At 35.2% G+C, this 16,255-nt stretch overlaps 1 protein-coding gene across 1 annotated transcript in view; it reads right to left on the bottom strand.

Annotated features, from left to right (window-relative positions):
• Window positions 1-81: 81 nt before the first annotated feature.
• LOC126740092 (protein deltex) overlaps window positions 82-16,255 on the bottom strand; it is a 37,517-nt gene continuing 21,343 nt past the window's right edge. The window contains exons 4-6 of the mRNA XM_050445977.1: window positions 14,167-14,506; window positions 13,956-14,112; window positions 82-13,898 (exon numbers count right to left, since the gene is read on the bottom strand). Of these exons, the coding sequence (XP_050301934.1) occupies window positions 13,722-13,898; window positions 13,956-14,112; window positions 14,167-14,506 (674 nt within the window). The 3' untranslated portion in view covers window positions 82-13,721. The remainder of the gene's footprint in view (window positions 13,899-13,955; window positions 14,113-14,166; window positions 14,507-16,255) is intronic.

Genomic DNA, 16,255 nt, shown 5'->3' with positions numbered 1-16,255 from the left:
TACAATTCTATAAAATATATAATTCTGTGACAGAAGAAATAATGTGCAAAATTTCATCAAAAAAAAAAAAAAATAATAATATAATTTTAATATTCAATTTATTGCACTATAAAAATATATTTAAAAAAATCAACCTAGAAGTCTCAAAATAAAATTTGAAAATAAATAAACAAAAACCTTTGCTCCATATAAGACTACCACTATATCTATTGCAATTTTAAATTAAAATAATTAAAGCTTAATATACAAGCTTAAGGAAGACCCTTATTGCAACTAAATTTCGCTGGTCTAGTACATAAATGTTGTAGGTACATTTTCCACCAAAAGTAAGATAAATACACAATATATGGGCCATGCTGAGTAAGTGTTATAACTCAATTTTTTTTTCATTTCTACAGAAATATTAAAAAAAAATAATAGTTTTATAGAAAAAAAAAATTGACATTTTAATTTAGTTTGTCGCCGATTTTCCGTGCGATGTTATTTTATTTCAGCGTATTTCCCTCATAAATCACAATAAACGAAGTACTTGAACCTGATATATTGGTGAAAGCACCATATTCAAAACAATCTGTAAAAAAGTTTTTTCCCCACCATACCGCGCCGCGCGCAGCCATTCTTGGCTTCGGTGGCGTCCATTTTCATTCTTGATTCTGGTGTTGGTGCGAGTATAGTTTCTCGAGTTTTGTGTTTTTTTTTGGGAAAATTATGGCCAAAAGAATTATTAGTGATAGTTCTTCGTTGTCTTCGGAGGAGGAAGCCGAAATGCGTTCGCTGCAGGCGAAACTTCGCATTATGAAAAATAAAAAGGGACGCCGAGTGGAACCCAAGCCTACCAAGGTTTGGTTCCCAGGATCGAGTGACCACCAGGTCGCCGATCATATAGGGCTTATTGGCTCTATTCCTTCACCTCCGCCATTACCACCGGCGGATGGTCCCTCAACCTCAGCGAACTCAGGGGCAGGCACCAGTCACCCCTCTTACATAAATTCGCCAAATGAGGATTGGTTTTTACAGGAGGATTTGGTGGAGGAAAATAGTAAGTCTCGTCACAATTTTCTTTTTCTTGTGCAATGCAAAGTCGTTGTCCGATTTTTCACTTGGAAATTTATTCTCAAGCACCGCAGTCAAGTCAAAGCCATGCCCCATTGCTCATTTATTAAAAATTCTTGAAATTGACTTGCGGCGTTTATACGCTATACTCGCCACCTACTGGAAGGCGTCCGAACTTTCCGACCGTTAAGCTCTTCAATTTGGCGGACATGGTGTAATCACGCCATCTATGATAGCACATGGTAAAACACTGGTAATGGCGGCGCTTTCACCAAATAAGAGAAAAACTGTTTTTCTTTGATTTGGGGGCTTGAGATGTAAAATTTTGAACGATTAGTATCGCTCAATTTGTTTTCAGGACATTCAGATGTAGAAAATCAGGATCCTGAATTGGATCCGCGATTTGTAGCGCTCCTTGGACTTGCAGAAACCGTGGACGATTCAGGAGAGAGGATCCATTAAAGTTTGGCGGATACATGGTCCAAGATTATTGGGAAAGTGCTGTCAAAAGAGACAAGGCCGACCTTAATTACCAAATATCCTTCTCCTAAAAACTGTTTGACAGTGAATGCTCCGAAATTAAACCCGCAGATTTGGATTAACATAAATCCAGTGGCCGAAAAGAGAGATGCCAGAAAAGCAGATCGGAAAGGCTGTCACGAGGTTGCTGGACCCAAGGACCATTTCAGATGAAGACAGGCTCGTTTTGGTAGAGAGGTTGAGCGATGGGGGCGTTTATTGACTGATGCCCAATTTGGCGAATCAACTAGCAGAAAGGCTTTGCTATTGAATATGGGGTTTAAAAAGAAATTAAAAGAAAATTATAAGGAGATCCTAATGGCTTCTGAGGTGGACCAGTTTTTGTTTGGCAACAATTTAGCCGAGGTTGTCGAGAAAAATAGAACCCTATATAAAAATAGCGAAGGGCTAATGGACACACGAGGGTTCAATATCCCTTCAGGAAGCAAGCAGAGGACCAGGTATACAGGTCCTTTAAACTCCAGGGGCCCGTCTTCCCACCAACCATCAAAGAGGGGAGACGGGCAGTGGAGGGGGAAGGTAGACAGCAGGGTACCCAGACAGAGGGTGAGCTACCGGCCGAGGCAGCAGCAACAACAACCACAGCAGATGTACAACAGGCCTCGGACATACCCAAAGAAAGGGGAAAGGAAGCTATATTACCGGAGAGCCGGTGAGTAATTTTGCTGGTCGGTTAAAATATTTTAAAAACGTTTGGGAGCCTTTTTCTAAGGATAGTGTTGTTCTTTCCTGGTTAGACGGTTTTAAAATTCCATTTAATGGAGAAGTGGTTCAAGTGAACACACCAAAACCTCATAATTGGTCCCCATCTAAAAGGTGTAGTATTTCTTCGCTACAGCATTTAGAGAAAATTGGGGCAATTTCATCATGTAACGCTGTAAAGGGACAATTTATTTCTAATATTTTCTTAGTCCCCAAGTCGGATGGTACTCAAAGACTTATTTTAAATTTAAAATGTTTAAATATGTTTGTAAAACATATCATTTTAAACTTGAGGACCGAAAGTTGGCGGCAAATTTAATGTCAAAAAATTGTTACATGGCCACTTTGGACCCTAAGGAGGCATATTTTTTAATCCCAATTTCCTCGGAGTATAAAAAATACCTAAGATTATTTTATTTTGACTCAAAACTGTACGAGTTTAATTGTATGCCTTTTGGTTTGAGTGTAGCTCCATGGGTCTTCACGAAATTATTAAGACCTGTTTTGAGTCATCTTCGGTCTCTGGGTTACATGTCGGTGAACTATTTAGATGATTTTTTGATCTTTGGAGATGATATAGAAAAATGCAAAGCGAACATACAGATAACATTAAGAACTTTACAAGATTTAGGTTTTATCATCAATTTTGAAAAAATTGCCTCGCTCCCCATACAGTTTGTAAATTTTTAGGGTTCAATTTTGATTCTAAAAGATTAGGTTTGGGCCTACCTCTGGACAAAATTATTAGAACTTCTAATTTGATAGGAAAGTTCCCGAAAATTAAGAAATGCATAATAAGGGATTTTGCTAAATTTTGTGGAGTTCTTGTATCCGTTTGTCCTGCCATCCCATACAGTTGGCTATATACAAAAGAATTTGAAAGAGAAACATTTCTTGCTTTGCGAAGAAATAACGATAATTATGACGCTCATATGCTTGTTTCGCAAAAATTGTATGCAGATTTTCAGTGGTGGCAGGACAGTTTAAAATATCCATTTTGTAAATTAGCTTCTTTTAATTTTGTGTTGGAGATTTATTCAGATGCAAGCGTGTCTGGATGGGGTGCTGTATGTGGAAAGGATAGAGCAAGGGGAGTGTGGAGCTCTGTAGAGAGAGATATGAGTATAAATTTTCTTGAATTATCAGTAGCTTTCATGGGCCTTAGTTGTTTTGCCTCAGAATCCCAAAATTGTGAGATTTTACTGAGGATTGATAACACCACTGCGATATCTTACATTAATCGAATGGGAGGGGTTCAATATCCTAGTTTAAACAAAATTACTCGTAGGATATGGCAGTGGTGTGAAAGTAGAAAATTTTTTATATATGCCCCATACATAAGCTCTCGGGAAAATTTTGAGGCAGCTTTTGAATCTCAGAACCAAAAAGAAAATACAGAATGGGAGCTCTCCCAAGAAATAACAGCTGACGACTTTTCGAGGTTAGGAGAGAAAATTCAAGATTGTCTAGTAAACAAACAGAATATTGAGATGTCGAATGTTGTTTTGATCATATTAAATATTTTTAATGCTATTAACGATCAGAACACTAAGCTGACATGTCTGTTGGATGAAATTAAGGCTATTCAGACAGGCGACCTTGGCTCAGTGGTATCTGAGCTTAAATCTGAGGTCCAAGACCTTAAGTATGAGTTGGATCAATTAAAATCTCAGGGGGTAAGTAAGACTAACATGGCTGCTGAGCTGACCCCTACAGAGATTTACGAGGAAATGCACGAAAGAGCTTCCAGATCCAAGAATGTTATTTTTTATGATGTCCCTGAGCGTAATGCCGAAGAATCTAAAGTTCGTTTAGATCACGACAAGAAGTATGTAACTGAGTGATTTCTAAGACTAAATATTACCTGTCCAAGTTTTAAAGCCTATCGTCTAGGCAAATTGAACAAAGACAAATTGAGACCATTAAGAGTGGTTTTCCCTAATAGTGAGCTGGCATCCTCTGTTTTAAAAAATCGTAAATCACTTGATAATTTTCAAATTAAAATAAAAATAAAAGCTGACCTAACACCTATTCAACGTAAGCAAGTAAAAAATGCTTATGAAGAACTTACTTTGCGCTCACGTACAGAACAGAACTTATGCATACAATATTTTAATGGCATTCCTAAAGTGGTCCAACAAAAGAGGAATAATGTTATTAAGCAGACTCCAAAAAACTAAATGTATACTTTCATAATGCAGGTGGTTTGCGAACTAAAATAGCTGATCTGCGGAATGCTGTCAACAGTTGCATATATGATGTTGTAATTTTGGTGGAGTCTTGGCTTAATGAAGAATTTCTAAACTCGGAGTTAAGGTTCACTGACTTCAATATTTTCCGTCAGGATCGAAGTTACACAAATACAGGGAGGCAAAGGGGTGGTGGCACTTTGACTGCTGTTCGTAAATGTTTTAAAGCCAGGTTATTACAGACCAGTGATTCAACCCTGGAAAACATCTTTGTGCTTGTATCATGCAGTGACAAGAATATCATTTTTGGTGCTGTCTACATCCCTCCTGCTTCTGCTTTATCAATTTATGAGGAATTTGCCTCTACATCCATGGATCTTGTGAGTGTTCATACTAGTTGTGATATTCTATTTTGTGGTGATTCTAATCTGCCACATGCGGTATGGAGGAACTCTGTGAACGGACTGCATGTTGAGACGGCTGAGTCTATAACATCTCCAAATGTGCTATGTAGTTGTTGTAACTATCTTAATCTTAAGCAGGTGAATGGCTTGCCAAATTTGTTTGGTACATTTCTTGATCTGTTTTTCTCAAGTTTGTCAAATGTTAAAGTCATATATGCTACTGAAAATTTATCACCCGCATCAAACCACCATCCTGCTTATGAAATAAGTATTCCTATTAATTGTGATTTTAGTCTTAAGTATGATGTTTATTATTATGATTTTGTAAACTGTGATTTTGTTGCCATTAATAATTACCTTGCTTGCATGAATTGGGATACTGCTTTTAATCAGAAGGATATTAATAAATGCATTGATATTTTTTACAATGCTCTCTATTTTGCTATTGAGATGTTTGTTCCAATTAAACATTTTAAATCATCTAATTTTCCCACTTGGTTTAGTAGAAAATTACAGAATCTTGTTATTCAAAAAAAGATTGCTCACACAAAATTCAAAAATAGTAAGAATCCCATGGATTATGTTAATTTTTCAAATTTGAGGAATAAATGTAAAACTCTTCGTGATGAATGTTTTAGGTCATATATTGAAAGATTAAATACTGAAATTTCTCATGATCCTTCTTCATTTTGGAAACACATCAATAGATTACGTAGGTCTGATTCATACCCCAATAGCATGCATATGGAAGCCGAGGTTGCTGGTAATGGTCAAGATATTGTAAACTTATTTGCTAGGTATTTTGAAACTACATACAGGCAACCTGTCCGCAAGGCTCCTGACTATAAATTTGATTACAGTCTGGATTTAAATCGCATCTCTTTTTCTTAATTGGACATATTTGATGAAATCTTACGCCTTCCGAACAAACATTCTTTTGGCCCTGATGGTATCCCATCTGTTTTTCTTAAAAACTGTGTGTGTACTCTGAGTAAGCCTCTGCATCACCTTTTCAATCTTTGCTTGACATCAGGCAAATTTCCTGATTATTGGAAGGTAAGCTTTTTAACGCCAATTCATAAAAATGGGGATAGAACTGATATTTGTAACTATAGAGGTGTGTGTATTCAGTCTGTAGTTCCTAAGCTGTTTGACAGGTTGTTTTCTGTGCGATTTTCGTGGCACTGTAGGCGATTGCTTAGTGATCATCAGCATGGTTTTTGTCAGGGTAGATCTACGGTGACTAACCTGTTGACTTACCAGTATGATTTGATTGGTGCTTTTGAGAGGTCTGTACAGGTCGATAGTGTGTACACAGACTTCTCGAAGGCCTTTGATAGGGTTGGTCATGAACATCTGGTTCAGAAGTTTGGGGCTATGGGCCTTGGTAGGACTTTGGTCGAGTTTTGTCACAGTTTTTTGACTGGTCGCACACAGTTGGTCAGGATAAGTAATTATATTTCTAATGGTATTGAAGTATCTTCAGGCGTGCCTCAAGGTTTGAGTGATGTAATTGTTCATTCAAAACATCTTGCTTTTGCTGATGATTTTAAACTGTATAAAGCCATTGAGTCATATCTTGATGCTGAGCTACTTCAATTGGATTTAAATAGTGTTGCTGAGTGGTGTAATAGCAATAGTCTGGAACTGAATGTAAAGAAGTGTGTATGTATTTCGTTTGGTCGTTCTAATAAAATTATTAATTATCAATACACAATCAACAATAACGAACTCAAGTCAGTTGATACAGTTAAAGATTTAGGTGTTCTTTTTGATACCAAGCTAACTTTTTTGCCGCACATTTTGGATATTATTAACAGGAGTATGCGTAGTCTTGGTTTTATCACTAGAAATAGTGTACATCTTTCACCTTATTGTTTCAAATTACTTTATTACTCTTTGGTACGTTCCTTGCTTGAGTATGCGTCTGTAATTTGGTCCCCTTATTATGATTCTCATATTGAACAATTGAACACCTTGAGGCTGTACAAAGAAGATTCTTAAGATCCCTTATAGAGCTGAAGTTAATATTTTTCGTAATTATTACATCGACTATAATGCTATCAGTGTCCAATTTAATATTCCTAATCTTGAAGTCAGACGACATTATTCTGATGCTTTAACGTTTTATAAGATCTTAAATGGTTTATATCATTGTCCTACCATCTTGGAAGCAATTCCTTTTAACACCTATCAAAGAAGGATCAACTCTTCTATGTTTCGTTTACCCTTTCATTCGACCAACTATGGGTTTTTTTCTCCACTGACTAGGACTTTGCGTTTCTTTAATGAAAATAGTTTGGATCCATTTTCCGGCGGCTTACGGTCATTCAAATCAAAAATAAATAATCTTACACTTTAACCTACGTTCCTTGGATAGTGCTAAGTTTTTAGCCCCGTTGATGACTGTTTTTTCAGAGGTTTTATCTTGGTATATATATATTTTTTTTGTAATTCTAGTATTGTATTTATATTGCTATATTGTCTAGTATTTTGTATTATCTATTTTGTTTTTGTAAACTGGCTCTGCCGTATATTGAAATAAATAAATAAATATTTGATGATGTTATATCTAAATTAAGGGTACCCGAGATAGATTTGTTTGCCAGTAGGATTAATAAAAAATGCAACAAATTTATTTCCTGGTTCAGAGATCCCGATGTCTTTTTAGTTAATGCTTTTACTCTTTCTTGGGAGACATATTATTTTTATGCTTTTCCTCCCTTTTCATTAATTCCCAGAGTTTTAAATAAGATTAAGGCAGATAAAGCCAAGGGAATAGTAGTATAGATAAATAGTTCCTTATTGGCCCAGCCAGGCATGGTATCCTGAGTTTATTAGTTTCGGAACTACTGATTATTCCGCCAGCAAAAGAACTTCTTTTTTCGCCTTCTAGAGATTCTCATCCCCTGTGGAAGACGCTTTCCCTGGCAGCAGGAGTATTGTCGAACAAGCCTTCATAATTAAGGGCATTCCTTCCGACGCTCTGACTGTGATGAGAGCTTCAATCACCGAATCAACGTAGCGCCAATACAACTCGGCTCTGAAGGTATGGTGGGAATTTTGTAAAGGGAACCAGGTACCATTTACAGTTTATGTTCAGTTCCCTTTCTATTGAATTTTTTATTGAATACTTTCAGAGCAGCTATAAGTATTATTTTGAATCCCAGTATTGTTAATGATGTAATAATTAAAAGATTTTTCAAGGGTATTCAGATCTTAAGACCCTCTAGACCAAAGTATGATGAAACATGGGATCCAGAAATTGTCTTTTCATATTTAGCAACTCTTTACCCAAATAATGACCTCTCCTTAAGAGATTTAACCTATAAGACAATAACTTTATTAGCCCTTGCTACTGCGCATAGAGTACAAACATTATCTCTGATTGATGTTCGAAATATTAAGAGAAGTGAAAATGGTTTTCAAATTAAAATTCCCGATAGGACAAAAGACGTCGGGAAAAAACAAATTACAGCCTCTGTTAAGGGTTGACAGACATGATGACCCGAAAAGATGTCCGTATTTAACCTTATCAAGCTACCTAGAGAAAACTAGCGTTATTAGGGCATCAAATAAAAGACTGTTCCTCTGTTTTAAAAAACCTTTTGGAGCGGCACCCCCGCAGCCTTTAAGTCGTTGGATAAAAGCTGTTTTAAAAATTAGCGGGGTCAATACGGATATTTTTATGGCTCATGGCACTCGACATGCTGCCACTTCTGCAGCATTCAGATCTGGCGTGCCTGTGGACGTTATAAGAAAGATAGCTGGGTGGACCACCCAGTCTACCACATTCTCTAGGTATTACAATAAGCCTCTAGTAAGAAAGGACAATACTTCTTAGATTGGTTAGTGTATAGGAATATACATATAACAATGTATAATTTATAAGATTTTGTTAAGTGTAATTATATTAGATATAGATTACATTATAGATTTATTCTTTTGGCAATATTAAAAAACATGTATTAACACTTAGTTTAAAGCTCTACGTTTATTGTGATTTATGAGGGAAATACGCTGAAGTAAAATTACAAAATCAAACGAACTTACCTGAAATGAAGTTCGATCTTGATTTTATGAAGCGTTTTTTTCCCGAAGTAAATCACGAAAGTGATGTCCCGAAGTAAATTACCTTTCCCTCCCGTTTCTCTCTAATAGTGGAAAAATATTAATTCGTTTATGTATTATACCCTACCCAAAAAATTTGTTATAAAAAATTGCTTCTAAGTAAATGAAAATGGACGCCACCAAAGCCAAGGATGGGTGCGCGCGGCGCGCTATGGTGGGGAAAAAACTTTTTTACAGATTTCTTTAAATATGGTGGATTCAAGTACTACGTTTATTGTAATTTACTTCGGGAAATACGCTTCATAAAATCAAGACCGAACTTCACTTCAGGTAAGTTCGTTTAATCTTGTCATTATTTAATATTCTTTAAGAAAACTGTTGTTGCAGTAAGGTAAGTAAAAACTTTTATTGGATTGGTGGTGATGTTTTTATTTATGAATATAAAATTTTTATGTAGAACAAAGATGAGAACTCTTATTTACTTTATGAAGAATAAAGTTATATTTATACTTACAAATGGTTTTGTGCAGAACGTTACATTAATGTTATATTTTATTTTAAATTAAAACTATATTGACTAGCATTTAATTTTCATATTAATAGAAATTTCCTAAATCGAAAAACAAAATTAGTTTTTTCACTTATTTTTAATTAAATCTAGCCGGTTTTTTGAGATTAATTTTAAGATAGAAAGTATTTTCAAGAAATAATATTTTATTTTCACTTAGAATCTGGTCGAAGTGAGCGCATTTTACGACAGTTAAATTTTGATGTTGCACAAAAAGATCCTACAATGCATGTGCCACAATCTGATAACATCTCAACGTATTCTAACTGACGATAAGAAAACTAATGATGATTTCAATGACGTTAAAAATAATATACCAAAACCGAAGCAGCTTTAAACTCAACTTACAATCTTTTTCAGCAAGACAACAGTACTTTCACAAGTCTTTCTAAAACTTCATTCAACAAATGAAACAATTCCATAGTTGATAAGGTATTTGAAACTTAATTTTATTATAATGTTGAGTCTTATTATTCTGCTAATTTTAACACGTTGATGGACGCTACTGCCATAGAAGTATTCTAAAATTCACGCCATGGGACACCTACTGCTATGGCAGTAAAATAAATCGCGTATGAAAATTCACTTCTGCCATAGCAGTAGGAATTTGAATATAGATTTACTGTAGTTCAACTAATACTGTCCCACTGCAACTCTTTTAAATTTGGGGCACTGTCCTACTAGTAGGAGAAACTAGTTTGCATAGGCAAGCTGTTTGTTAGTTGAGTGGGGAGTAATTTTGGCGCTCTTACTGCTATAGCAGTAACCGTCTCATTGTTTACTACCGAGTTGTATTTTAACTGTCCCAGAGGTAGCACGTGTTTTTGTTTTTGTGATCTGCGTAATTAGTAATGGATCCTAAAGAACAACAGAGATTGTTAAAACTTTATGATGAAGTGTCTAGTGATGAATACTGTGAGAGTGATTCTACGGACACGGAAAGGTCGGACCCTTTTGTAGACAGAGACGGTGAATTTGATATAAATGACCCTACTTATCAACCCAGAGATAGTGATTTAAGCAGCAGTTCTGAAATTGAGAAGTCAGAGAAAGAAAATATTGAAACAGATACCAATTGTGAATATATTGACACAGAAAATGAGGGAAACGAAGACAAAGACGGCGAGTTTTCCAGTTTTATACTTTTCTTTGTTTATTGCATGTTTGTATTTTTTTTAGATGAATGGGTTGAATTTGTGCAAGATATCCCCAATTTTAACTTTGATCATGATGCAGCGGGAATAAAAATTGACATTACTGATGATATGAGTTCCCTTGAAGTATTTCAAATGCTGAAATCAAAAATTTAATAATAAATTGCTCTAATGAATATGGTGAGACCATGTCCAGAACTTCTCGACCACACAAAAAAAATTCCAGGTCATCCAAATTTGTTTCAATTGACCCAAGGGAATTTGATATTTTTATAGCTGTGACCCTTCTTAGAGCCCAAATAGGATATCCCGAGCTAAGGAAGGTCTTTTCAGTGGATCCCTTATACTATCACCCTATATTTTCTCACTTTATGTCTGGAAGAAGATATGAGCAAATTCTAAGATACCTATGTTGTTATGAAAATGTAGGTCAAGATAAACTGTACAAGGTCTCTTCTGGACATTATTATCCAGAACTTCCAAAATGCTTATAGCCCTGAGGAAGACTTAAGTTTAGATAAGTCACTACTGCTTTTTCGAGGAAGGCTTAGTTTCAGACAGTACATAAAAAATAAAAGAGCAAGATATAGAATAAAATTTTTTGTATTATTGGTACCTATTCAATATAGAAATATACAAAGGAAAAAGTGAAAAAATTGAAGCGGAATTAAAAGTGGATTCGCTTGTTTTGCGACTAATGAGTCCATATCTCAATAGAGGACGCCATCTGGTGATGGATAATTTTTATAATAGTGCAAAGATCTCAGAAAACCTCTTAAAACACAAAACTCACACAACAGGGACCCTCAGGAGCAATAGGAAAAGCAATCCAAAAGTTGTAACTTTGAAAAGGTAAAAAAAGGGGGAATACATCTGGAGAAGACGTCGAGGTGTATACGTCTCTAAATGGAGAGACAACAGGGATGTCTTACTTTTAACCAGCAAGTATTATCCCAAGTTAATTGAAGTCTCAAATCGCTTTGGCAAGGTAAATTTTTTGTTTTTCTAAAATAGGTACACTAGTATAATAATATATATTTTTTTTAAGGTGAAATTAAAACCAGTTAAAGTAGCAGAATATAACAAATATATGTTTGGTGTTGATAGACTGGATCAGCTTGTATCTTACTACTCATGCCCACGAAAAACAATAAGGTGGTATAAGAAAATCATTTTTCATTTACTAGACGTTACAATATTTAACGCATTGCTCGAAATACCTGCAAATGAAAAAAATGGTAGACTTTTTTTTTTGAAACAAATAAAAACATTGCTGTACATGACAATCGGCGAACACCTGCAAGACCAAATAATAATGATACTCCACATTTTCCCGAAAAAATCCCCTTGCCCTCTGAGAATTATAAAAGGAAGAACTACTTTTTAAACTGCAAGGAGTGTCTCAAAAAGGACAAAAGGGCACAAGTTTCATACAGATGTAAGGGTTGTGAAGACAAACCAGCATTATGTCCGACATGCTTTGAAAGTTACCATTTTAGCCTTAGGAACTAGTTTTTACTTTAAGTTGTATTTTATTTCTTTCTTCAAAATAAATGTTTCTCCAAGTTAAAACGTTTTAGAAATTTATACTGCTCTAGCAGTACAGTGTCCCAAAATTGTCATTAAAAAATTACTGCTTATGCAGTTATGCGACCTGTCATGAAGTCAAAAATGGTGCTTCAGAGAATACAGCCGAAGACGACACCGAATGTTTATACTGTAGTGATAGGTATGTGGGGTCCACTCAAGGATGGATAGTTTGTCAAAAGTGGTCCCACAATTCTTGCGCTGGAGTAGAAGAAGATGACTGTTTAGATATCTGCCATATATGTGATGTTTGTAAATAAACTAGTTACCCCCATATTACCCCGAGGGCTGTCCGATCTTGCCCCGTGCCCGGGGTAAGATGGGATTTTTCCTTTGTGAAGAAAATTGTGTTTTTTTTTGTTTTTTGGTGTAAAATAAGTTAATTGTTTTTATGCCAAGACAGTTATGGATGTTAATGAAAGAGATTTTAGAATAAACGTTATTTATTTATTGTAATGTTACATTTTTGTTCCCCTATAGTATGTGGTATGTAATGTTGATCTATGGTAACTGCATAGTATTGTTATAAAATGTCTTGCAATATATAATAAATTAGTATCTTTTTTTAAGTCATTATCTCCACAAGTGACTTGAGCGAAAGTAGTTCCTATATTTAAGGGTAAGGAATCTCAGGATGAATTAACAAATTACCGTCCGATTTCATTCCTTCCCCTACTCTAAAAATTATACCATCTGGACCATAATGGTGTGAACTTAATTGAACCTTCAGGAACCTTTGCAATCAATATTTTGGAGTTATGAACAGCATGTCAATTGACAGAAACATAAATCATGGTGTTTCACAAGGTTCTGTACTTACATGCTCTGCTATTCCCCATATACATGAATGATCTTATGTTATTCAGTACTCCCCTTCTGATCCTGTGTGAGACATGACAGATGAGCAAAATGTTTATGAATGGTTTTTAGCCAATAGAATTTCCCTAAATGCATCGAGGACCAACAAGTTAAATTTAGTTTAAAAAGAAATTCACTTAATATACCATATATGGTATAACACACAAAATTTCTAGGAGTTACATTGGATCTTTAGCATCCAATGTAACTCCTAACAGCCTAACAGGAAAAGAACCTGTTAGGCAAATTCTTTCCCTGTTAGGCAAATTGAGTAGAATACTTTTAATGTTAACATCCTTTAGGGCTATTACATTCTAGGCCACTATTTTGTCTGCCAAGATTTGTTTTCTTTAGGTTTTCTATTTGTTATATTATGTTCGAATCAGGTTTCAATTTTTGAGACTTACATTTAGATTTAGCTTTCTTTAGACTTTGATGTGAGATATTTTGACTTGTGCAAACACACTCTGTTATGTATTAATAAATATTTTATCTAATAATTTTGCGCTTACAACATTTGTGAACTAGACCTTCGATTTATACCATTTAATTTATGGGTAACTTACAATTTCCTATTTACACTCACCAATAAAATTCATATTTTTTCTCTACTCTCTTCGACCACTCCCAGTGCCTCCAGTTCTCTTAAAATATTGTTTAAATACACCGGATCCGGGTAACTGTAACTGTTGTTACTGGGCCCTATTTCAGTCTTATGGGGAATGTTCCACGAAACGACGTCTTCACATCCTGTTGTATTCGAGCGAGTTATCTAAAATCCTTTGAAATTAACAAAAAAAAATCATGTTTTACCCTAAACAGCACTCACAGTAAATATTAACTTCCTATGCCAAGCCTCTCGTAACAGTCGCAGAACTTTTCGGCCCTTAGGGTTATCCGGTAGATAAGCCACTCTAGGGAAACCCACGGCATAATACTCCCTTCCCGGATTAGGATGGTCCGGACCTTGGATACCCGACTGGATACTATAAATTTAACCATGTTTACTTCAGATCGAAGCTTTCCGCGTGAAAACTTACTTATAAAGAACCTGTATGGTCCGCACGTTCGGGAAACCGGGCAAACATCGGTCGATCACCCTCCATTCCATGCTGCCAGGCGGTTGATTCCCGTGTTTTTCCCCATAAACGCACCCGCATACCGAACATTGAATATGTAACTGATCCCCGGCCTCTTGCAGTTCTGTGAGTGAGTAATTTAAGCAGTCTAGATGCAACACATGGTTGCACGGTAAGGCGATCACTACCAAAGTCGGTTTGAGGGTTTGACGGCAAAGGGGACAGGGTTGACGTGGCGCCCACTCACTTGATTTTGATACTCGGACGTATTGGGAGATCGAGGCACTTGCTGGATCCAAACCTGGATTTTTAGAGGAAAATAGTTGTTTTTTTAAAGGAATTATTTATGTAAAAATATCATTTTTGTACCGTCATTTATAGGTTTGGTTGTGTTTTTTTTTAGAATTTTTCTTAGAAATAAAATGAAATAAGTATATAATAATAATAATAATAATAATAATAATAATAAATGTCTTTATTCTTGTAAACATATATGTTTGACAAAAAAGGCGAAATTTAGCTTTACATACTACTACTTAACCATTAACTAAGTCTAGCATAGAGAAACATGATAAAAAAAAGCGAAAGATTAAAATTATTTTAAATCTAACATGCAACAACACTTATAAAATAAAATATTATTAAGCAGATAAATAATATTTTTAGCTAACTAGTAACTATTCAGTAGATAGAAGAAAGGATATAATCGACTTCTTGAACTTCAATAGGCTCATATTCTTAAAGTTGTCATTTAGCGAGTTAAAGATAGACGGAGCGATGTATGAGAAACTATTCTTAAAAAAAGCATGACGAAAACAAGGTATACTAAATCTATGACTGTATCTTAAGGCAACCTTGTGGGCATTATAGCGCTATTTTCAAGTATATCATAGAGATATTGGGGTAATGTGGAAAGAATTAGTCGGTATATAAAAATTAAATAGGCATAAATATGCAATTTATCAACTTTAAGCCATTCTAGCTTAACCAGTTTTTCAGAAACATGATCGTACTTTCTTATTCCGCAAACAAATCTACAACAAGTATTTTTAATTTTCTGCAATCTATTTTTAGTAAGTAAATCTAAAGAGGCATAATATACTAAATAGCAGTAATCAATGATGGGAAAGACAAGACTTTCGCAGAGCTTTTTTCTTAACTTATGGTTAATTATGTGAATATTACTATATAGTGGTCTTAAAATGGCATAGCATCTTTTAGTAACAAAAGAGACATGTTCGCGAAAATTTAGCTTATTATCAACCATAAGCCCAAGATTTCTAGCATTGCTCACATATGGAAGCTTTTCAGAATTTATGTTTAGATTAGTAATGCTCTCTATCATTTCTCGATGCTTTGGATGACAAAAAGTTAAAGTTAAGCATTTTTTTGCATTAAGCACAAGGTTATTTCTCTTTGAATATTGATATATTTGTTCAAGATTTTTATTTATTCTATAAAAAGACTCGGCAATGGATGAAAGGTCGAATAAATATCGCATTTGGGTATCATCAGCAAAACAATACATACTGCAATATACAATCCAACCAAAAATGTCTGAAGTGTAAAAAATAATAGCGGTCCAAGTATGGATCCTTGTGGCACTCCAGAAGTAATGCGCACCAAATCCGACACCATATCCCTAATCACGACTCGCTGATACCGGTCACTCAAATAATTAATAAAAAACTTAATGCAAGTCGGATCAAGGCCATAGTATTCGAGCTTGGCACAAAGCAAATCATGATCCAGAGTGTCGAAAGCCTTCGAAAAATCCAAAAGAATTAAGACTGTAGCTTTGTTTACATCGCGAGACCTATAAATATCGTCTATTACATTTAATAATACGGACGTTGTACTATATCCTTTTCGAAAGCCAGACTGCAGAGGACTTGAGAGGAGAACTGCAGAGGAATATTTTTGGAGGCATATTCATAAAGCTGAATGTATACTACCCTTTCCAATATTTTGGAAATTGTAGGAAGTATACTAATGGGTCTTAAATCCGAATATGATTCGGGATTATTGATCTTAGGTAAAGAAGTTATAT

The sequence above is a fragment of the Anthonomus grandis genome, chromosome 1, assembly GCF_022605725.1.
Source record: "Anthonomus grandis grandis chromosome 1, icAntGran1.3, whole genome shotgun sequence".
In the NCBI taxonomy this organism is placed as follows: domain Eukaryota; kingdom Metazoa; phylum Arthropoda; class Insecta; order Coleoptera; family Curculionidae; genus Anthonomus; species Anthonomus grandis.
Note: the sequence above shows the minus strand (reverse complement) of the source record. Positions and strands in the feature narration are given on the sequence as shown.